General features: G+C 41.9%; 2 protein-coding genes across 23 annotated transcripts in view; one reads left to right on the forward strand and one right to left on the reverse strand.

The window, feature by feature from the left end:
- Window positions 1-130: 130 nt before the first annotated feature.
- Window positions 131-24,686, forward strand: LOC139548587 (alpha-2-macroglobulin-like). 2 transcript variants are annotated; one of them, XM_071358368.1, is made up of 36 exons: window positions 131-284; window positions 1,100-1,283; window positions 2,564-2,720; window positions 2,903-2,955; window positions 3,448-3,468; window positions 3,651-3,819; window positions 3,951-4,035; window positions 4,298-4,412; window positions 4,553-4,664; window positions 4,747-4,856; window positions 5,061-5,228; window positions 5,378-5,614; window positions 5,800-5,863; window positions 6,172-6,317; window positions 7,412-7,561; window positions 8,072-8,308; window positions 8,628-8,733; window positions 8,821-8,953; window positions 9,195-9,420; window positions 9,579-9,705; window positions 11,215-11,336; window positions 11,774-11,825; window positions 11,985-12,068; window positions 12,374-12,550; window positions 13,015-13,096; window positions 14,741-14,897; window positions 15,477-15,551; window positions 20,239-20,404; window positions 20,506-20,702; window positions 21,009-21,224; window positions 21,431-21,549; window positions 22,715-22,805; window positions 23,047-23,115; window positions 23,334-23,439; window positions 23,863-23,904; window positions 24,071-24,686. In XM_071358368.1, the coding sequence occupies exons 1-36, from the start codon at window positions 208-210 to the stop codon at window positions 24,091-24,093; spliced, it is 4,455 nt and encodes a 1,484-aa protein (XP_071214469.1). In that variant the 5' UTR covers window positions 131-207; the 3' UTR covers window positions 24,094-24,686. The 2 variants fall into 2 exon arrangements, with proteins under 2 accessions (XP_071214469.1, XP_071214470.1); XM_071358369.1 differs by having other exon boundaries at window positions 8,845-8,953.
- LOC139548583 (pleckstrin homology-like domain family B member 1) overlaps window positions 24,488-26,794 on the reverse strand; it is a 110,648-nt gene continuing 108,341 nt past the window's right edge. For all 21 annotated transcript variants that reach the window (XM_071358342.1, XM_071358345.1, XM_071358346.1 and 18 more), the window contains one exon: window positions 24,488-26,609. In XM_071358342.1, coding sequence (XP_071214443.1) covers window positions 26,469-26,609 — 141 coding nt within the window. In that variant the 3' untranslated portion in view covers window positions 24,488-26,468. The remainder of the gene's footprint in view (window positions 26,610-26,794) is intronic.

The raw sequence follows: 26,794 nt of genomic DNA on the forward strand, positions 1-26,794 counted from the left end.
GCTGTGACTATTTGAGAACTTATGTGGAATTAGGAGGAAACAGGAGGTGGCTGCAGTGTTCCAAATAATTTGGAAGGGAGTGACACGAGGGTGCATTTGGGTATAAATACCACTGTTTGTGCAACTTTTCTGACCATCTCATCTGGACGAGGGAAGGGAGCATTTCGAAGTGCGGAGGAAGACCGGCTGTGTACCGAAGCTATTGCCATGGCTCTCCACTTACTTTCCCTTGTATTGATCACCTCAGTGATTGTACAAACTGTGACATCGAGCACCTTCAAAACGTAAGTACGCTACAAAACATTTGATGTAGCTGGTAGTAGATTAAACACACAATCAGCAATTTGTATTTACATGCCTTTCTGCATGCAACATAATTAAATCTACTCCTTATTCTGCACACTTTGCACTTGCAGGTGTAGAATAGTCCACCTGAGCAATATAATTATTTTAGTTATAAACCTAATATTACATAATGTAATCGTTTATATGTACTGATATAACTGAATGTCTGCTTGCAATTGTCTCCATGTGTGAATAATAATACAAAAAATATAGTGGTAAGGCCACAGGACCTCTCTCTTTCTCTCTGAGCATGTGAGGCTTTTCACATGTTGTGAGGCTTTTCACATGTTGTGAGGCTTTTCACATGTTGTGAGGCTTTTCACATGTTGTGAGGCTTTTCACATGTTGTGAGACATGCTGGCAATTAGAACTATAGATTTTGGGTTGAAAATTCAAATAGAGTTAGCCCTTAAATGTGCACCTGAGAGATGTTGACAGACACTGCCCCCCTATTGGTGTGCTTTCCTCCAATGTCTCTCTGTTTAATCATCCCCAAGACATGGTTGACAGATCATTAAGACAACTCATTGGTATTCCCTCTAACACTGTCCAAAACAAAATCAATTGTGTCCTCCATTTCTCATTGGTTGGCCTCTCTGAGTGGGGCACATAGCTAGAGACGATTAAGATAACTTTGTCCCCAACGTTAAAACATCAGTAGGAACAAAAAGAGGAACAAAGGAGCAGTTTGAGTACACTGCCACATAAGTATTATTACCACAGCTGCATTCATGCTGACTCTTTCCCCTTTAAGGATTTACCTGGTGACGGTCAGCTCGAAAGTGGTAGGAGGGACCACAGAGAAACTTTGTGCTCAGGTCCACCAAGCCACAGAGCCTCTGTCATTGAAGGTGTCGAGGGAGATGGAGGATGGCAGCAGCACCATTCTACTGGAGGAAGCCGTAACACAGGATTTCTATCGCTGCACCTCCTTCCAGGTCAGCTGCAACTGTGCTGTGTTCAGCAGGCTACAACATTGTGGAAGGCTTTGATAGAAATATATTATGTAGCGCCAACATGCCTCTCTGACATGTAGATTAAGGAATCATGCCAGCTCTATCTATGACATTTCTAACTGCAAAGTTCCACAACAATGTGATCTACTGAATGTGGCCCTATTCTATCTTCTCACATGCAAAAGCATCCCGACTACAGTCAACAAGCCAATTTGTTAAATGTTGACGTCATTTGTTTACTTAACTAACACTGACCGGAGCCATCAGCTTTAATAGTAGCTGACACTTTGAATTGGGTCTCTTCCCGTCAGTGTTGGGTGTTACACAACCTGTGCCTCGCGTCATATTGATTTTAGTTGAACAGTAACCCCCACCAGTTGTACATACACTGAGTATACCAAACATTAAGAAGACCTTCCTATATTATGTTTTGCCCTTAGAACAGCCTTTATTTGTCGGGCCATGGACTCTACTTGTTGTCGAAAGCGTTCTACATAGATGCTGGCCCAAGTTGGCTTGACGTCCTTTGGTTGGTGGAACATTCTTGATACACACGGGAAACTGTTGAGTGTGAAAAACCCAGCAGTGTTGCAGTTCTTTACACAAACTGGTGCACCTGGCACCTACCATACCCAGTTCAAAGGCACTTAATATTTTGTCTTGCCAATTCTCCCTCTGAATGGTGCACATACACAATCCATGTCTCAAGGCTTAAAAATGATTATTTAACCTGTCTCCTCCCATTCATCTACACTGATTGAAGTGGATTTAACAAGTGACATCAATAAGGGATCATAGCTTTCACCTGGATTCACCTGGTCAGTCTATCATGGAAAGAGAAGGTGTCCTTAATGTTTTGTATACTCTGTGTATATCAGATTACATTTGATAGAAACTCCTGACTCTTCTTCTGTACTGGTCATTCTTTATCTAAACAAAACACTATTCTTAGACTCAAGCTAGCTATGCGCATTCATTCAACAACATACATTAATTTCAGTCTTTTATTCTGAATAGTTTGGTTGTAACTCAGTCATGTTGTGTGGAACTCAACTTGGTTTCCAGGCTGTATGCAAAATGATCCAACCTATGAAATGTAATGGCTGTTATTTTAACCTCAGCATAGTGAAGTATGACTATCCACCATTTTAACAAAAAGCTCTCTTCTCAAACTACTATTAGGAGAGCCAAGCTAAGGTTAGGAGCTAGAGAATATTAGAATTTCTAAAAACATCCATTGTCCTGTTCTTCGTGCTGTACAGGTACCCACAGTGAAGGCTGACAGTGTGGCCACTGTCCATGTCAGCATCAAGGGGAGGAAGGATGAGATGAGTAAAAAGACCAAGATCTTTATCAAGCCCAAAAGATTCCTCACCATTTTCCAGACAGACAAACCAGTCTACAAACCTGGACAGACAGGTAGTTAGATACATTTCATTATTGATCAAATAATGTACTAAACTGACCCTTTTCGTCTGTTAATAATGTTGAATGATAATTATACATACTTATATTGAGGAAAGGTCATTACTGAAATGGATGATGAATATACTGTATATAGACAGATGCTATATAGATAAATGTTCCCACCACTTTTCCAGTCAAGTTCCGAATCGTCTCGCTGGATGCTAGTTTCTTGTCATTCAATCAGATGGTAAGTTACTCTCAGTGTTATTCAATAAAAATAAAGTTAGTCTTTCAAAGCATTTTTAAGTTGGGTTGTACAGGACAGCCGGTGTTAGTCAGCATTGGAACATTCTAGGGAGGTGCTGTGTCATTTGGGAGAGGTTTACTGTAGTTGAGTAAGGAAGGGACGTGATGGAGCAATGATTTCATTCTCTTGCAGTCCCATTTTTTATTGGGCAGTGTGGGTGAGTGTATGTGGGTGGATCAGCAAACATGTGGTCAGAGTTCATTTAGCTCGGCTGTTTGATCAGAGCATCTGAATCAACAGGATCTCAAGGCCTGCTCTGTACTGTAGCTCTGTAGATGCCTGTACTGTGGAAACTGTTTTGGAAAGTTATGTATTTAATGTTTTAAACCCATTTCTGACACCAAACAATTCTGGGTAGTAATAAAAAATACAGTTAAAAAAAAAAATTGGGGGGCCCAATGTAAATGCTGAATGTTTGTTTCTCTTTTCTAGTATGAAACAGTGGAACTTCAGGTGAGACTCATTCACATCTATTGCACCTAAAAACCAAATCTGCATATATAACATAAGCAATAATAATGTCAGGATCTCCCATCAAAAATATTACCTGCCAATATGTACTGAGGCATGAATTGATACAATGCCTGCCTCTGTAACAAAAATATCTTCCTTCAACCTATTATGAATCTGTACAGGACCCCAACTCCAACCGCATTGCTCAGTGGTTGAACCAGTCAACAGTGAGTGGAATTCTGGACCTGTCCCACCCCATGTCTGCAGAGGCAATGCAAGGAAGTTACGTCATCACTGCATGGAATGAGAAGGGAGAACAAACCTCCCAAAACTTTGACATCAAAGAATATGGTGATGTCTTGTGTCTGATTCTATTGTTTTTACATTGTGATTACATGGTGATTTAAATTGTGGTCTGTGATTTGTTTTTGGTGTAGTTCAACAGACAATGAAGAAGTAATATCAACATGTCTTTTTTACAGTGTTGCCCAAATATGAGGTGAAAGTCCATCTTCCCCAAACAATAACTATTCTGGACAATCAAGCAACACTGAGAGTTTGTGGAAAGTAAGTGACGAAGATGATCGATCGAGCATGACAGACAATAAGATGATAATGACCAGCAAGATAATGATAATGACAAACAAGCTTTAATACAAGGACATTTTATGGGCAGAATATTAGGACTTAATGTGTGTGTTGCATAGACTATACTTTATAGATACTGTCCCATGTTTGATACTTGCTCATGTTCACAGCTGTTTCTATTTTTACAACACATGTATTTACCATTATTGAATTGTCATTCTTCTGGTGACTTTGTTTCTAGATACACTTATGGAAAACCAGTGATGGGGTCTGTCACGACGAAAGTTTGCAGAAATGCCAATCGACGTCACTGGTTATATGATTCTAGTAATATCTGTGAGTTGTATCTTATGAAAGTAAGTATTTTTTATTCTTGTTACGCTAAATCCTTTGATGACAAATGGAACTCACTGTGGTGAAATGTGTGAGGTTTATGGAAGCATGCTTTCATAGAGGAGCTAAGCTGACCTACAAAAACTGTACTCATTCTCCCTAGACCGACAAAACTGGTTGTGCAACCCAAATTATTGACGTGACCCGGTTCGGTCTAAATGAATCTAAGTTTGATGACTTTGAAGTGGAGACTGAGATGGAGGAATATGGAACGGGTAGGAGAGAACTTCATCTTTAACGTAGAGGTGTTTACATGCTCAACTGTTAACCTCTGACCCTTGCCTGTGTTCTCTCCAGGGGTCATCCTTAAAGGTAGTGGTAAGGCAAGCTTCACCAATGTCATCATAACTGTTAGTTTTGAGGACGTGCCCCAAGCATATAAACCAGGGATTGCATACGAGGGGAAGGTGAGGACAAAATATATTAACAAATGCCTTTTTAATAACACGGCAGGGAAACGGATTGCTCAGGAAAATCTTTGTGAAAGAAGTTGTGATAAATGTTAACGTATCATTTGTAGCATCTAAATCATGATTTTGATGTGTTGTGTGCAATGGGAGTTTACATGTAGTATATTGGACATCTGCAGTCATCCTGTCCTGTGTTTTCAGATCAAAGTGACCGGTCCAGACTCTACTCCCATTCCCAATGAGCCTGTGTATCTCTTCCTACAAAACAGTGGCACATCTGAGAACTGGACTCTCACCACAGACAGCAAGGGCATTGCTTCTTTCTCTCTAGACACTTCTCTATGGAGTTCTGAGTCTGTGTCTCTGTCGGTCAGTTGTCACTCACTCATGTTTTCCTCTAAATATTTAATGATATATTATTTAAATATGAAAATGTTTGTTCAGAATGAGATCATTAATTTCTCATGGTGTATTACAGTTGTTTATTTTTCATACATTTTCTGTATTTCTTCAACCAGGCTCGTTATCAAAAGTTTAAGGAGGATTATCCGTACATGCGCAGTGTGCTTAGACCAGAATATACATCCGCTAACCATTTCGCAAGGAAGTTTTATTCCAAGAGCAAGAGCTTTGTGAAGATAATGCAGGGCGAAGGGAAGTTCTCCTGTAAAAAGGACGGTATTGTTCTTGCTCGCTACATCATCCAGGGGGAGGAGCTGATAAAGGGACAGAAGACCCTGGATTTTTTCTATCTGGTAAGGTTAAAGGGATGTTTCACTCAAAATACAACCTGTTTTTCCACTTACTTTGTCTGTGGTTTTCAGAATATATATATTACTTACTTTGGTATTTGATTGTCATGTCTGGAAAGATTTTAAGAATGGATCAGGCAAACCGTACAATACTTTACATGCAGCTGAAACGTTATTTTATGTCCCAGGTTATATCTAGAGGCAGCATTCAGCAGCACGGCCGTCTTCCTGTGGCCGTTATTGAAGGAAAAGGTAAATAAATTTTTCTTGGATTCTCCCGAATGCTTCCTGACATTTTTTCTTTAGGACTTCACAGAACCTCACTTGATTAGAGAATATACCTTATTGAAAGGCCTAATGGCATTAAACTGTCATGGGATGAAAATCTGTCTCGACAGGATTCAATCAGCCAGATTATATCTTCAATACAAGTTCTTACTGCACAGTGCAAAGTATATTTACATTTCATAGACTAATCACAGATCACAAGGTCCGTCCGTATTGGATGACTGGTGGTTTACGGTGACTTAATTTCAATCACATTGTCTGTCTCATTTCAGTAAACCAAGGGGAGCTGACGCTCTCGCTGCAGCAAATTCCTGAGCTGACCCCTTTAGCCCAGGTAGTGGTGTATACCATGCTGCCTGATGGGGAGGCAGTAGCAGACAGTCGAGACTTCCCCATTCACCTCTGCCTGAAAAACAAGGTAGGCACTAGGCACCTTTCACCAGCTACATGAGATGTCAAAATGTCACATCAGAGAGCCTGAGCCATATTGATATATCGGGGCAACGTGCACTACAATCGATTTCCAAAATGACTTTGCATCAGACTATGATATGAAATGCTTCAACTGCACCTCTTGGATCATCACAAAATCGTTGGGTCTGTTTCTGTTCCTCTACACAGTACTCTAGCACTATTATTATATGTGGGCTCTGTTCCAATATGCACTTTGCTACTGTACTTGAAATGAACCAATGTGTTGGACATATATGTTAGTATACAGTACCTTCAGAAAGTATTCAAACCCCTTTACTTTTTTCACATTTTGTGTTTTTTTACATTTTGTGTGGTCCTCATCCTGTTTGCAACAAGGCACTTAAGTAATACTGCAAAAATTATGGCAAAGAAATTAATTTTATGTCCTGAATATCAAAGCGTTTTGTTTGGGGCAAATCCACCAAAACACATCTCTTAGTACCACTCTTCATACTGCATTTTCAAGCATGGTGGTGGCTGCATCATGTTATGGGTATGCTTGTCATCGGCGAGGTCAATTCTATGCTGGAGTTGCTTACCAAGACGACATTGAATGTTCTTGAGTTACAGTTTTGACTTAAATCGACTTCAAAATCTATGGCAAGACTTGAAAATGGCTGTCTGAGCTCTGTCAAGTTGATTGTTGATCATTGATGACATTTTTTTTAAAGAATAATGAGAAAATATTGTACAAGCCAGGTGTGCAAAGCTCTTAGACTTAACCCCAAAAGACTCACAGCTGTAATCGCCACCAAAGGCGCTAATACAAAGTATTGACTCGGGATGAATACTTGTGTAAATTAGATATTTCTGTATTTCATTATAAATATATTTACGAACATTTCTAAAACATGTTTTCACTTTGTTATTGTTGTGTGTGTAGAAGGGTGAGGGAGAAAAACATATTAAAACAATTTTTGAATTCAGGCTGTAACACAACAAACTGTGGTGTAAGTCAAGGGGTATGAATACTTTCTGGATGCACAGAAGATATATTTAAACATTTGCTGGGCTGTGTTCTCCTTTTCTCCTCTCCAGGTGTCCCTGAAGTTCTCGTCCCTCCAGGAGTTGCCAGGGGAGAAGACCTCTCTGAGCCTCCAGGCCCACCCAGGGTCTCTTTGTTCTCTCAGGGCCATCGACCAGAGTGTGCTGCTGCTGCAGCCTGAACAGGAGCTCAGCTTAAAGTCTGTACGTTCTCCATGGGGGCGTCCCAAATGGCACCCTATTCCCTATGTAGTGAAATACTTTTGGGCCTCAAAGGGGTTTGGTCTAAAGTAGTGCACTATATAAGGAGTAGGGTGCAATTTGGGACAGTACACAGCTCATCCACTTACTAACCATTGACTCACCACACTAAGCTGAAGCTTAACCACGATCACACAAATCCTCCTTTGGCATTGATTTTGTGCACCCATGTATTTCAAGATAGGATCCGGCTTACTTTCAGCTTCTTCTAACCATGTTTTAGCAACTGTCTGATACTTAAAGTTTAAACTTTTGGGACTATTCCATTGGTTCTCTTGTACCACTCAAGCTAAATCAAGTATTTGCTATATGTATTTAACCCAAGTGTTATCCTATGCACTGACCTCATACTGACCCTGTAACCTCTGATCACTTCCTGACCACGCTCTGACCATGTCAAGATGCTGCGGATGATCTAGTCAGTATTACAAGAGGTATATTCTCTCTCTGCAGATCTTCAGTCAGCTGCCTGTTAAGAAGTTGTCTGGATATTCACACAGAGTAGAAGACTTTGACCCCTACCCATGCCTACCATTTCCTCCAATCATTGAAGAGGAGATGGAGGTGCCCTTTCCTCCTGCACCTAAACTGGCCGAGGATTTGGAAGCAACACCCGTACCTGATAGGAAAAAACGCTCATTCTGGTTTGGCCCCAACAACGACAAAAACGACGTTTACAACATCTTTAAAGTAAGAGTCTCAAATAAGTTTGCTGTTATTGTTTTTGTCTGTGTGGGATATGGAAAGTGTGTGTGTGTACTTAATATTTAAGTAAGAGGTTCAGGCTAAAATGCGGTCTTTTTGAAGTAGACACTGAATAAATTAAAATGGAATGCAATCTGTGAAGTGATGTTTCAGAAATAAGTAGAAAGACATGTACACAGTATCTACAAAAATGTTTGGGTTTTAAAACTATCACCCACATAATTTAGCTAAACTGAAATACCGGTATGATATGGCCTTTATTTCTGGACACTGTTTTAGAATTTTTTGTACTTTTTAATTTTAGGAAGTTGGAATCAAGATCCTGACCAACTCCGACGTGAAAAAACCTCTTGACTGTAACCCACGCTTTTCTATGGATGACGATATTGTAGACGATATTGTAGAAAACGGTATGATACGCTAATGTGTAAACCTTTCTAGTCTTAACCTAATAAAGGATTGGTTTCTATTTACATCTATCCTATTTAAATACGTAGATGAATTTGATGCTCCATTGTCAGTTGTCTACATGACGCGAGAGACCTCAGGCGCTAGAGCCTCTGACGGGCCCAAGGAGACCGTCCGCACATACTTCCCTGAGACCTGGATCTGGGACCTGGTGCCTGTGGGGTAAGCACTGTAACAGACACCATATTTGTAGTCCAATTTCTATTTAGTTTAACGCACATCCCTTTTGATGGGGTGCTGAGCTGACAATGCCTTGTAAAAGGGCAATACAGGTATGTTTTTGTCCAAGGGGTTGTTTTTAAGGGGGGGGGGGGGGTTATTTAACCTTTTTTGAATTGACCATAAACCATGTGTTCAAATGGTAATATACATTTTGTTTTTATTGCACCCTTTCCACCACCAGAGATACAGGAAAGGTGAATGTTGAGAAGACTGTCCCTGACACCATCACTAAGTGGGCTGCAGGGGCGTTCTGTACTTCCTCAGTGGGTTTTGGCCTGGCTCCCAACACTGGCCTCACTGCCTTCCAACCCTTCTTTGTGAGCCTGACGCTGCCCTACTCTGTCATCCGGGGGGAGGTGTTCACACTCAAGGCCACAGTGTTCAACTACCTCTCCAAGTGTATCATGGTAAACCCTCCCAGTATTGTCTATTTCTTTTACCTCTCCAGTCCCACTTCATTTGGATAGTCCCTGTAGACAACCTGACACTCTGACATTAAGGACGAGAGAAGAGGACACATGGAATCTAGGAAAGACTTGAGATTGACCCCATGTGTTTCTCCTAGGTGAAGGTGATTCTAGCTGAGTCGGACCAGTTCACAGCCAGGCCATGTGAAGGCTGCCAGTACACCCTGTGTCTGTGTGCTGAAGAGAGCAGGACCTTCAAGTGGATCCTCACCCCAACTGCTCTGGGTGAGCCATACATTACTCTCTGTCAATCTATCACAAGGCTCCAAATGTACTCCCTGCACCTTGGTCCTTCCCACTAACTCTTCTGTAAGGTGTAATAAATATGGAGGTAACTCCACTAAACTGCGTATACCTATTCAGACCCTTAATTAATGCAAATGTTGACGGGTTAGGGCCAAAGAGGGGGTAGGATGGGAATTTTGCCGTCTGTGGTACCACTGTAGTGCCTAAGGACAGCGTTATTCACTTCGCACAGCTCTCGTCAGACTGAAATGTAAGAATATTCAGTTATGTATCCAATAGACATGGCTCAAATACATTCCTTGTATATATCCTAGCACTGTAAAGAAATGTTGACAATCGATTGTACTAACGTCAAGAGGGATATCTGATGTGCTCAGAAAGATCTCCCTCAGGGGTATCGAAGAAATGGAGGGAGGGAAGGAAGGAATGAGGGTGGGTGGGAAGGAAGGAATGAGGGTGGGTGGGAAGGAAGGAACGAGGGTGGGTGGGTGGGAAGGAAGGAACGAGGGAGGGAACAGTTGAGCCAGGGTACATGAGTGACTGAGGAGAGGCTAGAGGATTCTTTTTTAAATAATGTTTTTATTTAACCTTTATTTAACTAGGCAAGTCAGTTAAGAACAAATTCTTATTTACCAAAAGGCCTCCTGCGGGGATGGGGGCTGGGATTAAAAATAAATTATATAAAAAATATAGGACACCACACACATCACGACAAGAGACAACACAACACTACATAAAGAGAGATCTAAAATGACAACACAGCACGGCAGCAACACATGGCAGGAGCACAACATGATAGCAGCACAAAATAGGGTACAAACATTGTTGGGCACAGGCAACAGCACAAAGGGCAAGAAGGTAGAGACAACAATGCATCACGCAAAGCAGCCACAACGGTCAGTAAGAGTGTCCATGATTGAGATTGAAATAAAACTGTCCAGTTTGAGTGTTTGTTGCAGCTCGTTCAAGTCGCTAACTGCAGAAAACTGAAAAGACGAGTGACCCAGGGATGTGTGTGCTTTGGGGACCTTTAACAGATTGTGACTGGCAGAATGGGTGTTGGATGAGGGCTGCAGAAGTTATCTCAGATAGGGGGGAGTGAAGCCTAAGAGGGTTTTATAAATAAGCAACAACCAGTGGTCTTGCGACGGGTATATAGAGATGACCAGTTTACAGAAGAGTATAGAGTGCAGTGATGTGTCCTATAAGGAGCATTGGTGGCAAATCTGATGGCCGAATGGTAAAGAACATCTAGCCGCTCGAGAGCACCCTTACCTGCCGATCTATAAATTACGTCTCGATAATCTAGCATGGGTAGGATGGTCATCTGAATTAAGGTTAGTTTGGCAGCTGGGATGAAAGAGGAGCAATTTACGATAGAAGAAACCAAGTCTAGATTTAACTTTAGGATGAGAAGGTGAAACGGAGCACGCTGATGGGTGACTGGTCCAGACTTGCATGTTAATGTCTCCCTGGCCTGAACTATAGGGGAGGTGAGTGTGAAAGTGAGCGCCGAGGCATTGAAGACTGAGGAGCTCTGCGGAAACGAAGTGGCCACGGTGCCAGAGAAAGGACGCATTGACACCATTGTGCAAACACTGCTGGTAGAGGTGAGTGTTTGTCCTGTATAGCAAATCCACTGTTCTTTCTCCCACATTGATAAAAAAATTTCAGTAGCACTAGGGTAAGGGTAAATACATTAGACTTTATATCCCCTGCATGGTTTGGTGTTTTAAGGTCAAATACAGTTAGACACCGGCCCATGCATAACAAATAAATAGGAGATATTCTTACAAGTTTGAAGAAAAATGTAATCCGTGAATTACTTAATGCATATATTTTGGATTGAGTCGTATAGCTGGACTGACACAACAGACGGCCTGGGACGTAGACTTATCTGAACAGTCTACTTTTCAGGTCAAAAACATTTAATTAACCTTTAAGTGATTACCATATAAATTTTAGGATCGAATGAACTAGAGTTGTCATCATTAGACTTTTATTTTGGTGCTGTTTTTCCTGAAAAAAGTCAGTTTCCCTCTATTAGGCCGAGGGAACCCAGGAGACGGTTAGCCACAACGCCCTGCTCTGCCCTGCAGGTAATCTCCTGACCTCTATCAGTCATTTTACTTTCTCATAATTACCCTGATGATTAAGTTGACGTGTATTTGTTTTGGTTTAGATTAAATACTTTTTAATTGGTTATACCGGTTTTCAAGTCACTCAGTCTGTCTCATTTATCTGTCTCACGTCACGAGAAGGCCCAGTGGAGAAGGACATCTCTCTGAAGCTGCCTGAGGTGTTTGTGGAGGGCTCTGCCAAGGCCTCCCTCTCAGTACTAGGTGAGAATACTCTGTCTGAGTTTTCACACCTAATTCTAAGTTTTATAAAATGTTCAGGTTATGTTTTCCTTTTGGTGCAGATGAAGTGTAGGCAAGGATTTTTCATCCCTCTATTCATGACGGGGGAAGTGGATATTCAACTATTCAACCTGCAGATCTATGATTGCCTTAAGGTCATGGGTGAGGATAGGGATAAGCATTGATTAACGTTAGGGTAAGGAACAGGGATCTGCAGGTCAAATAACTGCCATTAACTAGAGACCAATGTTTGATTGCTTGCTTCAATGGTTGGTCTCTTTCACCAGGCGACCTGATGGGTCGGGCCATAAAGAACCTGGACAGCCTGTTGAAGATGCCCTATGGCTGTGGAGAGCAGAACATGGTGCTGTTTGCTCCCAACATCTACATCCTCAACTACCTGCAGAGCACCAGGCAGCTCACCAAGGAGATCCAGACCAGGGCCACAGGCTTCTTAGAGAGTGGTGAGGAAGCTGGGTCTGGTTCAGTAAGGCACAACATAACAAAACTGGTTTAAAATATGTTGCAACGAAAAACAAGCATTTATTATCAGACATGTTCAGTTACAGCCTATTTTACTCAATAGCATTTAAAAAAAAAAATCTCCCTACTGGACACAACCCTGGTAAATAGGCTGCTATCTATTCTGAAGGCAAATGCTTAATTTAATACATAGAATGGGATCTGACAAGATAATTTGCAATAAGCCTTGTGCTTTTTAAATAATGAGCTGTGATTGAACAGGACTCTGCAAAGATGATCACGGTCTCTGACAGTTTGTAGTCTGATCATTTCTGTGTGCATCTCCCCTCTGACTAGCAACAACATGTTGTCTATATTTGGCACAAAACCAGTTAACTGCACCTTCCACGTACAGTACCTGTCCCTAGAAGGAGTCTGTTTGTTCATTTGGCCATTTGTGTTGCAGGCTACCAGAGAGAGCTCAACTACAAGCATGATGATGGCTCCTACAGTGCCTTTGGGCAGAGTGATGAGTCTGGAAACACCTGGTCAGTTTATTGGAAGTCCACACAGTCATAATACCGTCTCTTAGATATTTCCACAATTTAGATGTGTTGTTTTTTAAGTCACTCTAGAAAATGACATTTGATTTAAGGGTGTTAACAGTATGTAATAAAGGTAGAATGTGATCGTCGCAAATCCATATTAGGATGTGCTGAAGCCGATTTGTTATCGTGGCAAAGTTAGGGTTGGCTTTCAGCACATACAGTATGGCTACTAGCCACTGTTATCTAGATTCTATGATCCATAGTTTAGGTAAGGCTCACCACATCAAAATTCAGCAAAAAAAGAAACATCCTCTCACTGTCAACTGTGTTTATTTTCAGCAAACTTAACATGTGTAAATATTTGTATGAACATTTTTATTTTTTATTTTTATTTCACCTTTATTTAACCAGGTAGGCTAGTTGAGAACAAGTTCTCATTTGCAACTGCGACCTGGCCAAGATAAAGCAATGCAGTGTGAACAGACAACAACACAGAGTTACACATGGAGTAAACAATAACAAGATTCAACAACTGAGACCTAAATTGAACAAGTTCCACAGACATGTGACTAACAGAAATGGAATAATGTGTCCCTGAACAAAGGGGGGGGATCAAAATTAAGTCAGTATCTGATGTGGCCACCAGCTGCGATAAGTACTGCAGTGCATCTCCTCCTCATGGACTGCACCTGATTTGCCAGTTCTTGCTGTGAGATGTTACCCCACTCTTCCACCAAGGCACCTGCAAGTTCCCGGACATTTCTGGGGAGGAATGGCCCTAGCCCTCACCCTCCGATCCAACAGGTCCCAGACGTGCTTAATGGGATTGAGATCCGGGCTCTTCGCTGGCCATGGCAGAACACTGACATTCCTGTTTTGCAGGAAATCACGCACAGAACGAGCAGTATGGCTGGTGGCAATGTCATGTTGGAGGGTCATGTCAGGATGAGCCTGCAGGAAGGACCTGCCTTGCAATATGCCTACAAGCCCTTAGTCCATATGCCTACAAGCCCTTAGTTTTAGCCTTTTGCGGACAGTCTGAGTACTTATGGAGGGATTGTGCGTTCCTGGTGTAATTCGGGCAGTTATTTTTGCCATCCTGTACCTGTCCCGCAGGTGATATGTTTGGATGCACCGATCCTGTGTGGGTGTTGTTACACGTGGTCTGCCACTGCGAGGACGATCAGCTGTCCGTCCTGTCTCCCTGTAGCGCTGTCTTAGGTGTCTCACAGTACTGACATTGCAATTTATTGCCCTGGCCACATCTGCAGTCCTCCTTGCAGCATGCCTAAGGCATGTTCACGCAGATGAGCAGGGAGCCTGGGCATCTTTCTTTGGTGTTTTTCAGAGTCATTAGAAAGGCCTCTTTAGTGTCCTAAGTTTTCATAACTGTGGCCTTAATTGCATACCGTCTGTAAGCTGTTAGTCTTAACGACCGTTCCACAGGTGCATGTTTATTAATTGTTTATGGTAATTGAACAAGCATGGGAAACGGTGTTTGAACCCTTTACAATGAAGATCTGTGAAGTTATTTGGATTTTTATGAATTATCTTTGAAAGACAGGGTCCTGAAAAAGGGACGTTTCTTTTTTTGCTGAGTTTAGTCTTAGTAACTCCAGTAACATCTTCCCTGTGTCCTCTCAGGCTCACCTCCTTTGTGCTGAAGTCCTTTGGCGGGGCCAAGCCCTACATCTTTGTGGACCCCGCCCACATTGCCCAGGCCAAGGCCTGGTTGGCCAGTCACCAGCAGAAGGATGGCTGCATCACATCCGTGGGGAAACTCTTCCATAACGGCATGAAGGTAAAGGCGAATCAGAGCTTAGCTGGAAATAAGAGCAGGAAGGGTATTTTACAGCTACCGCCTAATGTGAAAATGTGACGTTAAGGGCAGAGATTCAGCAGGAGGTTCTGGTGCAAAAGTGTCCCATTCTATTTAGTGCAATGTAACTTGATAACAATACCTAGTCGTAACATCAAATATGTGTACTTTGTATAATTCATCCTGCACTGACACCTGGGATAATGTACTGTTCAGGAGGACCTTAGGACCCCACGTGTGCCCCAAAAAAGCACGTGCTGAGCACAACAAGAATCCCAAGCATGTTTTAGCCTGTCCTGAAAACACACCACCTCCCCAAAGTTACCGGAGTCTGACTAGGCCTGACATCTTTTGTGTATCTACACAACAGTACACTTGAATCTGAGGGGCTGAACAGGTTTTCCCAGCCTGTTCTTTATCTTGGTGCACCATACAATGCAAATGTTGTTTTAAACACTGCAATGATTTTTGCCTGATATCTGCCGATATCAGAGTGACTTTGAAACTCTGTAGCACCTGAGAGTACTGTATGAAGTTTACTGTCATCCTTTGGTGTTATAGGGAGGGGTCGGGGATCAAGTGTCACTCACTGCCTACATTACCGCTGCACTGCTGGAGCTGGATGGCAACACTACTGTGAGTTATCACCGTTTGATCTTTCTCTCTTTCCTTATCCATATCTTTTTCATCATATTGATAAACAAGAAGGCCACATTTGGTGCTTTTATCACAAAATGTACAGACCTAGGGGATGTTTCTGCTTAGCCGTTCCACTATTTCATAGATCGAAATACATCTCTATATATCCATCAGTGCATTCGGAAAGTATTAGACCCCTTGACTTTATCCATATTTTGTTAGGTTACAGGAGGGCTGCCCAACACTCTTCCTGGAGATCTACTGTCCTGTGGGTTTTCAGTCCAACCCTAATTTAACACACCTGATTCTACTAATTAGCTGCTCAACAAGACCTTAACTAGCTGATTCAGATATGCTAAACTAGGGTTGGACTGAACCTACAGGACAGTAGATCTCCAGGAAGAGGGTTGGACAGCCCTGCGTTACAGCTTTATTCTTAAATGGATTCAATTGAATGTTTTTGTCATCAATCTACACACAATACCCCAAAATGACAAAGCTGGAGCTGGTTTCTAGAAATGTTTGCTAATTTATTAAAAATAGAAACAGAAATAACGTATTTACATAAGTATTCAGACCCTTTGCTATGAGACTCGAAATTGAGTTCAGGTCATCCTGTTTCCATTGATCATCCTTGAGATGTTCCTACAACTGGAGTGCACCTGTGGTAATTTCAATTGATTGGACATGATTTGGAAAGGCACACCTGTCTATATAAGGTCCCACAGTTGACAGTGCATGTCAGAGAAAAAAACAAGCCATGAGGTCGAAGGAATTGTCCGTAGAGCTCCGAGACAGGATTGTGTCGAGGCACGAATCTGGGGAAGAGTACCAAAACATTTCTGTTGCATTGAAGGTCCTCAAGAAAACAGTGGCCTCCATCATTGTTACATGGAAGAAGTTTAGAACTACCAAGACTCTTCCTAGAGCTGACCGCCCAAAACTCAAGCAATCAGGGGAGAAGGGCCTTGGTCAAGGAGGACAAAGAACCTGATGGTCACTCTGACAGAGCTCAAGATTTCCTCTGTGGAGATTAGAGAACCTTCCAGAAGGACAACCATCTCTGCAGCACTCCACCAATCAGGCCATTATGGTAGAGTGGCCAGACAGAAGCCACTCTTCAGTAAAGGCACATAACAGCCCGCTTTGAGTTTGCCAAAAGACACCTAATAGACTCAGACCATGAGTAACAAGATTCTCTGGTCTGATGAAACCAAGATTGAACTCTTCGGCTTGAATGCCAAGCGTCACGTCTAGAGAGAACCAGGCACTGTGTGAGTGTGTGTGTGTGTGGTGTGTGGACATGTTTAACTCTTCTTATGGGGACAACTGGGGACATATTGTTGGTCCCCACAAGGTCAAATGCTATTTTTAGGGTTAGGTGCTAAAGTTATGAGCTAGGGTTAGGTTTTTGGGTGAAGGGTAAGGTTAGGGAAAATAGGATTTTGAATGTGACTGAATTGTGTGTCCCCACAAGGTTAGCTATACAATATTGAGTTTATATACATACATTACCAGTCAAAAGTTTGGACACACCTACTCATTCCATGTTTTTTCTTTATTTTTACTATTGTGGAATAATAGTGAAGACATCAAAACTATGAAATAACACATATGGAATCATGAGTCTGTAATACCAACATGTTTCAAGCAGACCACCATAGTCCCTGTTACCAAAGTACACAAAGGCAACCTGCCAAAATGACTACAGACCTGTAGCATTCACGTCTGTAGACATGAAGTGCTTTGAAAGGCTGGTATTGGCTCACATCAAAACCATTATCCCAAAAACCCTAGACCCACTCCAATTTGCATACCGCCCAAACAGATCCACAGATGATGCAATCTCTATTGCACGCCACACTGCCCTTTCACACCTGGACAAAAGGAACACCTATGTGAGAATACTATTCATTGACTACAGCTCAGCGTTCAACACCATAGTACCCTCAAAGCTCATCATTAAGCTAAGGATCCTGGGACTAAACACCTCCCTCTGCAACTGGATCCTGGACTTCCTGACGGGCCGCCCCCAGGTGGTGAGGGTAGGTAGCAACAAATCTGCCACGCTAATCCTCAACACAGGAGCCCTTCAGGCTCAGTCTCTTCCTGTACTCCCCGTTCACCCACGACTGCGTAGCCAGGCACGACTCCAACACCATCATTAAGTTTGCAGACGACACAACAGTGATAGGCCTGATCACCGACAACGACGACACAGCCTATAGGGAGGAGGTCAGAGACCTGGCCGGGTGGTGCCGGAATAACAACCTATCCCTCAACGTAACCAAGACTAAGGAGATTATTGTGGAATACAGGAAAAGGAGGACTGAGCACGCCCCCATTCTCATTGACCGGACTGTAGTGGAGCAGGTTGAGAGCTTCAAGTTCCTTGGTGTCCACATCACCAACAAACTAGAATGGTCCAAACACACCAAGACAGTCGTGTAGAGGGCACGACAAAGCCTATTCCCCCTCAGGAAACTGAAAAGATTTGGCATGGGTCCTCAGATCCTCACAAGGTTCTACAGCTGCAACATCGAGAGCATCCTGGCTGGTTGCATCACTGCCTGGTACGGCAACTGCTCGGCCTCCGACCGCAAGGCATTACAGAGGGTAGTGCGTACGGCCCAGTACATCACTGGGGCTAAGCTGCCTGCCATCCAGGACCTCTACACCAGGCGGTCAGAGGAAGGCCATAAAAATTGTCAAAGACCCCAGCCACCCCAGTGTTGGCTGTTCTCCTTCTACTACCGCATGGCAAGCGGTACCGGAGCGCCAAGTCCAGGACAAAATGGCTTCTCAACAGCTTTTACCCCAAAGCCAGAAGACTCCTGAACAGGTAATCTAATGGCTACCTGGACTATTTGCATTGTGTGCCCCCATCCCCCCCCCCAACCCCTCTTTTACGCTGCTGCTACTCTCTGTTTATCATATATCCATAGTCACTTTGAATATACATTCATGTACATAATACCTCAATTAGCCCGACTAACCGGTGCCTGAATATAGCCTCGCTACTGTAAATAGCCTCGCTACTGTATATAGTCTCGCTACTGTTATTTTTCACTGTCTTACTTTTTTATTTCTTTACTTATGTCACGCCCTGACCATAGATTGCTTTGTATGTTTCTATGTTTTGTTTGGTCAGGGTGTGATGTGGGTGGGCATTCTATGTTGTATGTCTAGGTTGTCTATTTCTGTGTTTGGCCTAGTATGGTTCCCAATCAGAGGCAGGTGTCAGTCGTTGTCTCTGATTGGGAGCCATATTTAGGTAGCCTGTTTTCCTTTGGGTTTTGTGGGTGGTTGTATCCTGTGTTAGTGTTTTCACCATACGGGACTGTTTCGGGTTGTTTGTACTTTTGTAATTTCGTTCAGTGTTCTGTTTGATTTATTAAATATATCATTATGGACACTTACCACGCTGCGCATTGGTCCTCCGATCCTTCCTACTACTCCTCGTCAGACGAAGAGGACGAAACCCGTTACAACTTACCTATTGTTCACCTAATACCTTTCTTTCTTTATTTTTTTACTTTTTCAGGTTCTTCAAAGTAGCCACCCTTCGCCTTGACAGCTTTGCACACTCTTGGCATTCTCTCAACCAAAATTCAAGAACTTTGTAAGTTTCTTCAAGTGCAGTCGCAAAAACCATCAAGCGCTATGATGAAACTGGCTCTCATGAGGACCGCCACAGGAAAGGCAGCATTAAGAAGAAGAGACTTGCTTGGGCCAAGAAACGCGAGTAATGGACATTAGACTGGTGGAAATCTGTCCTTTGGTCTGATGAGTCCAAATTTGAGATTCTTGGTTCCAACCGCCGTGTCTTTGTGAGATGCAGAGTAGGTGAACGGATGATCTCCGCATGTGTAGTTCCCACCGTGAAGCATGGAGGAGGCGGTGTGGGTGTCCTTTGCTGGTGACACTGTCAGTGATTTATTTAGAATTCAAGGCACACTTAACCAGCATGGCTACCACAGCATTCTGCAGTGATATGCCATCCCATCTGGTTTGTGCTTAGTGGGACGATCATTTATTTTTCAACAGGACAATGACCCAACGCACCTCCAGGCTGTGTAAGGGCTATTTGACCAAGAAGGAGAGGGATGGAGTGCTGCATCAGATGACCTGGCCTCCAGAATCACCTGACCTCAACCTAATTGAGATGGTTTGGGATGAGTTGGACCGGAGAGTGAAGGGAAAGCAGCCAACAAGTGCTCAGCATGTGTAGGAACTCCTTCAAGACTGTTGGAAAAGCATTCCAAGTGAAGCTGGTTGAGAAAATGCTAATATTGTGCAAAGCTGTCTTCAAGACGAAGGGTGGCTACTTTAAAGAATCTCAAATATAAAATATATGAAGAAAATAGTCAAAATAAAGGAAAGTATTAGTAGTATTAGTAGTATTATTTGTATTTGTCCAAAATTTGACTGGTACTGTGCATGCATACACCTGTTAATTTATTTGTATTGCTAACATTATTCAGTACTCATACCCATATTAAAGACCAGATAAACGGTCTTTGTTGTATTCAATAGGGAACGCAGTGGAAAACCCATAGACATTTTGCAACTGAAAATTAGCATTTCTTATTGGTCCAGGTATTCCCTCACAGTTTCAATCAGTGTTCCTCTGTCTGGTGCCTAATGAACACAACACTGTTGTATTTATATGTGGGTGTGTCAGGACCCCATGGTGGAGAAGAGTCTGGTGTGTCTGAAGGCAGCAGTGTCTAACAAGCTGGAGAACACCTACACCACAGCCCTGCTGTCCTACACATTCACCCTGGCACAAAACCAGGACATGAGGGCCAAGCTCATCACCCACCTGGACAAGATTGCTGATACCTCAGGTATGTGTCTTGTCTCTTTGTGAAAATGTCTTTGTCTTTACCTGTCTGTCTGACTACCGTGAAACAGTCACTGTTTCTACTGACAACGAAAATTACCACAGGTGGCAATCGTCACTGGCAGAGAGCAGAGGCTTCTGGGCGGAAGACGGACTCTCTGGAGGTGGAAATGACATCCTACGTGCTGCTGGCGCTGCTCTCAGGCCCCTCCATGCCAGGCTTTGGGCTGGACTACTCCACCGCCATCGTCCACTGGCTGGCCCAGCAGCAGAACCCCTACGGAGGCTTTGCTTCCACACAGGTACTTTATTGGTCTGGTAGACATTCATTCACTCTAGCACCTCATCTGCCTGTCGATCCTACTGTTAGTACATGGTTCAACATTGATCACACCAAATACTTATTTTTATATGAAATGTAGCATATTGGACATTTTATTAAAGCCTTACTTCATAACACATTGTATGGATTTCCTTGAATTGTTGTGATTAATTTTACATTCTTATTGTATTGCTTTGTTATATTGATTCTCTCCATCCATACCCAAGCTGTAGTCATCCAGATTTGTATTTGCAACATTATCTCCCTCTTCTTCCCCTGTCACCAGGACACAGTGGTAGCGCTGCAGGCCCTGGCCAAGTACGGTGCTGCCACCTTCAGTCCAGAGGGCGCAAGTGCAGTCAGTGTGAGCTCAGCCGGAGGCCTGAATATGGAGTTCACTGTGAATCAGAACAACAGGCTGCTCTATCAGGAGGAGCAGCTGAAGGAGGTCCCTGGGGACTACAACATCAAGGCACAGGGCAAGAGCTGCGTGTTTGTGCAGGTCAGGCTCCAGTCATTTGCCCTTTGCTGCCTCTCTACATGCAGTACTGAGTGTCTGGTTTGTGTTCAGTAGGGCACACTGTTGCACAAAAACGAACGTTTCAACCCTAGAGTGTCAGCATTAACGGAAATGCCTGTGTACTGTACATTGAAATGTGGATGTTGATTTCATGCATCTCAATGTCATTGTCTCGGTTTTCTTTTCAGATCGCCATGCACTACAATATTCCCCCTCCTCCTGATTTCTCTACTTTTAACATCTCAACAGAGACACTGGGGAAATGCGACGGCACCAAGAAATCTCTGATTGTGTCTGTGGATGTAAGGTACAGTGGTATTCCTTTTAACCTTGAAATAGCATCTGACTGATACTGGTAGGACAAGTGAAAAAAGTGACTGAACCACCAGTGTGTAGATGTCAATATCTTTAAAGCTGCAATATGTAACTTTTTGGGCAACCCAACCAAATTCACATAGAAATGTGAGTTATAGATCTGTCATTCTCATTGACAGCAAGTCTAAGAAGCGGTAGATCTGTTTTTATGTGCACTATTTTTATGCTTCCCATTCTTACATTTAGTTTTTGCATCTTTTACTTTCAGTTTTGTACACCGGCTTCAAACAGCAGAAAATACAATATTTGTTGTTATTGAAAATATATTTCAAAGAGGTTGAGATGGTACAATGATTCTCTACACCATAGAGCCCCACAGTGGATGTGTCATAATACCCAGAAAACCTAGCAGTCAAGCAGGGAAATGGTTCAGGTCGTTTTTTTGACTGTTCATTTTAGAAACACTTAAAATAAGGGCTGTGTGTTGTGTAGGCTTACCTGGCGTGACGTTTTGATAGCCTTGTAAATCTCTCTCGGACAAAGTGACTTATCAATATTTTTAGCTCAATTTATCTCAGATGCGAAAACGCTAATTAGCATCAAAGTAGACATCATGCAAAACTACAAATCCCTGCAAGCTCCTGCACGTCATCTCTATCTGCTACTTTTCTAACTGGTATTGTGTCAATTAAAAATGTGTACAAGACAGTTCACAGAATTGTTCATTGAAAGAAATGTAGCCTATTTATTCATTACTACATTTAACATTAGATAGTTAACCCAGATATTCTTACCTTTTGCCTTGATTCGGTAGTCTCGTCCAGATCATCATGGCATTTGTAGTTCTTTATGATAGCAATATTAGCAGCTAAAAAGCATTTCATTTTTTGGGGAAAAATACAGCTGAATACATATTGATAAAAGTCACCTATCCTGGAGAGATTTACACGGTTATCAAAACGTCATTTCCCTGTTTGACCTCTAGGTTTTATGGGTATTATGACTCATACTGTGCTACTCCTTGTTTTGTCACATAAACATAAATTAGGCAAACTAGTAGAACTGTAGCAACCAGGAAATGGAGCGATTTATACATATTTGCAACTTTTTAGGGTAATACAGTTTCTTACCTTCATCTGACCCGGTTTGACTGACAGGTACAACGGTCGGCGAGAGGAGACCAACATGGTGATCATCAATGTCAAGCTTCTCTCCGGCTTCGTCCTGGACAAGTCCTCCCTCAGGCCTGTGAGTCAATAAGAGAGCATTAGTTGAGGGGAACGCATATACAGTTTAATCAGGGCCAGGAGTTTTACCAGGTTGGGGAACACTCCTGGCCCTAAGTATAATCCCCTCCAGGATTAGTTGATATATAATAATGATAATGGCGTCTGTTCTAATTGTAAGTATTGTCAATGCCAGTGGTTGTTTTTTGGACATATCAGTTCTACTGTCTATGACAATGTTAACCTGTGTTCTGTTCTTCCAGTTGAAAAATGACCCCACTGTCAAGCGAGTTGACCTGGAGGAAGGACATGTCATAATCTACCTAGATGGGGTAGGAACATGAATAATGAATGTTGCGTCTAAACAGGTTGCTGTCTTTATCGGTTACAGAAAACCTAGTTGGATGTGGTCTCATTTGCATCCACACACTGGATTTAACTTGAACAGTAACATCAAAGTAAGACCGTAGTGGATGTTTTATACAGGAACACTATATGAATCAATAACATTGAACTGCAGTGTCAAATGTATGATTTCCTTTTCTTCCAGCTGAAGCAGAAGGAAACTAAGACGTACAGCCTGGCCATAGAGGAGGATGTGCCTGTGAGGAATCTGAAACCAGCTGTGGTGAAAGTGTATGACTACTACCAGACAAGTAAGAATTCCATCTAACACCGACAGTAAAAACGTCTTCTCATGCACCGAAAACATTGTTCCCCATAGGCTATATTAGTCCCAGAAATATTAGTCCTTTGAAAAAAGAGCACCATGAATTGAAAATAACAACATATACAGTAGTTGTTTGGATGTTGCTTTTTGTCTATTAATGGAGACTACACGTTTCTATTAACCAGTTTCCAAACCACCCATTTCTCTCTGAAATATTTGATATTTGGTGGCACTGGCAAACCTGTCTGGGTTACATACATAACTCTTGTTCCCTAAAGAAGGAAACAAGACATCACCAGTGGGCCCATTGGTTCACCCCTGAAGTGGGAGTTTAATGATGTTGACTGACTGAAAGGGAAGTAAAGTTAGCAGAAGAACCTGACCTCTGCATTATCTGTTCTGTTCTCAGGTGATGAAGCTGTGAGTGAATACAGCTCCCCATGTGCAGAGAGTAAGTACATAACAAGCTTTCTACAACCAAACCTACATGTCTCATACTTTGTTTGTTTTCAGTTTGTGAAATTAGCCTAAATGACAAATGTGTATGTTCACTGTTTTATAGAGTAAAATCCTAGGACAAGCAGGGAATGTTCTATTGATGTTTGACATTTTCACAGGTGATGAAATCAATGAAGTGTGACAGACAGAGAGCCAATCACAAGCTGACTGGACCATGTCTCAAACAATTGCTTTCCTATCAAGGAAGTCATGTTTTCATAAAACCGCTACATTTATTATATTTGATGCTTACAGTTCATGGTACCGCATTGACCAACTTGTGATCTGTTTTTAACAATTTTTTTAATATGTTTAATACATGGGCCTTAAAATGTACCTTTTTAATTCAGTTTTTTTTTTAAACTGTAACCCTAAAACTGCTATTACTAAAGTGATTATGTGAGATCGTTATTTCAAAAGTAGCATTTCAGTGTTTCTACTGCGATGATGAGAATGCACATGACTGCATCTACTGAAAATGAAATGCATGTTTTAATAAAACCATGACCATGTTGCTATGATTTCAAACCACAGACTCACAGTAACATTTCTGTTTTAATAGATCTGACAATAATCATATAATCCATACATGAAAGTGCCCTATAAACAGTGTACCGTCAACATAATATAGTCTGAAGATGGTGCGAGTGTGTGAGATGTTCTACACAGTGTTGAGGGAGTGTAGACAGTTGTATGGTATACTGTATCAATAAATACAGAACTCATAAAACTGAAGTGTATTCTGACCATTCTTTTGAAATGACAAAAACAAGTAAATTGCTTTTTATACAATACTGGTTGAATGATGAGTAAATTACATTTTCATACAGGCATCTTTTTACAGTATAAAAGTTTAATTTTTTATAACACTTTGATATACCTCTGACCAATGCTGAATATTTGGTTGCACCCGGGGAAAATATAAACGGGAAAATATATTAAGGTCTTTTCTCACTAGTCTCTTTTCCTCTACTTGACAGTGACATGGTTTACAGTACCACTGTATCTCAGGCAGGTTAGCCATAAATAGAAAAAGATAACTACATTTCACAATGCTTCTCAATAAACCTGAACACTCAGGTTTACATGTTCAAAATCACAGCATAGTCTTCTTTAAAAAGATATTCAGATGGTGATTTATAAATGTTGTTGTGATCATGTAGCCTGTCTGAGTCCTTTACAATGATTATGTCAAGTTACCAGATCATGACGTTCTATTAAAGCTGAAACGCACCCTGAATCCAAAATTCCTGTGCATTTGTGGAGATCTGAAAGAATTGGATAAGTGTAAGCAATATTATATTGCGACAATTCCACCTGGAGTATCAGAGAGCAGTATGGAGCAACCACCTGTTTACCAATCCAATCCTCTCAGATCTACACAAGAACATAGGATGTAGTGGGGGCTTGAACTTGATTTGGAATTCAGGGGAGGTTACTCTTCACATGTACTTGTGTATTGCTGCATCAAAACAGCAGTCAGACTCCCCTCTCCCTTCCCCATGCAAGTCTGTTGAATTCTGATACTGTTAACAAAGATTGTAGACCAGCACGATCAACAGTTACAGACTAGGAGTATTATGACACATCAAGGCACAGCATGATTAACATTATTATAATGACATGTACTGTTGTCTCATTTATGTAGTCCCTAGAGCTCCTGGTGTTGTAGGCTGGCAGTGATGGAATGGCTGTTTACGCAAGGGGTCGAGTTATCATAAGATCAAGTTATCAGGACTTGGCAAACAGACTGTGTGTGTGTCTTTAGGAGTTGCAAAGTACAAGACGGACACAGTGGAATCTAGTTCAGCAGTAGAGTAAGATCACAGAGATGGATCAAGATCTAGTTTCATCTGTGACGGGAACTCAAATTAAGTATGGACTCCTGAGTTGGTGTGTTGTGTCATGGTCTTACTGATTTAAATTCGGTTTATTCTCCAACATTTTCAATAGAATTTCTTTTAAGCATTTCTTAAATGATTACATCTTTCGCTCACTGATAAACTTAAGTAGATTTGGGCAAATGCCTTCGTATTCTATTTGAAACATTCCATAAAAACGACCATCTGTTTGAAACTATTGTTATGTCATTTGGCAATATTCCATATAGTGTGTATGAAAAAAAATAAAAAAATATCAAAGACATTTACTGATACACAAAATAGCTCTCACACAAGAGCCTGTAACTAAAACAAGATCTCCATTTGGCAATATAGAAAGGCTTTTGAGCAGAAAGTCTGACAGTTGTCGTTTTGGTTATATACAGTGTGTGTGTGTCTCTCTCTTCCAGGGCTCCCTTTTTTAATCAGTGGGCAGAAGCAAGTAGAAAAACCAGTGGAGAAAAAATGTCTATTGTAAAGTGAGAGATGTGAGATTTAAAAATAGATATAATGAACGTAACAAAATAAAAAGGCAATTTCCCAACATTGGGAGAGGCGCTAGAAGGAAAGGCCTGAATCTATTGAAGTGTTCCTGCCGAAACAGTCTCCTTATGTCAACATACGCAAGTCTCCCCTATTAGTTCATGAACTGTGTGTAGCCCTCGGCTCCGGTTACTATAACGTCCATCCATATCCTCATGGCCTCCGGGGCAGGGGCCACCATGTAGTAGAGTCTGTCATGAGTCTTCACACAGAAGGTCAACGAGGGATTGGGGCTCTGGGATTGGAGGAGAGAAAGGTCAAAGGTCAGTAATATGGAGCTGACGTATCATTTAATGACTCCGATTTAGCACTCGATGTTAAGGGGTGTGAAAGTGCAGAAGCTACCCTTATCCTTTTTGGGGATCATTGGAGGCTAGATCGAATGCAGAATGTGGGTGGAGAGTTTTTTTCTACGTGCTA

The sequence above is a fragment of the Salvelinus alpinus genome, chromosome 21 (genome assembly GCF_045679555.1).
Source record: "Salvelinus alpinus chromosome 21, SLU_Salpinus.1, whole genome shotgun sequence".
NCBI lineage: Eukaryota > Metazoa > Chordata > Actinopteri > Salmoniformes > Salmonidae > Salvelinus > Salvelinus alpinus.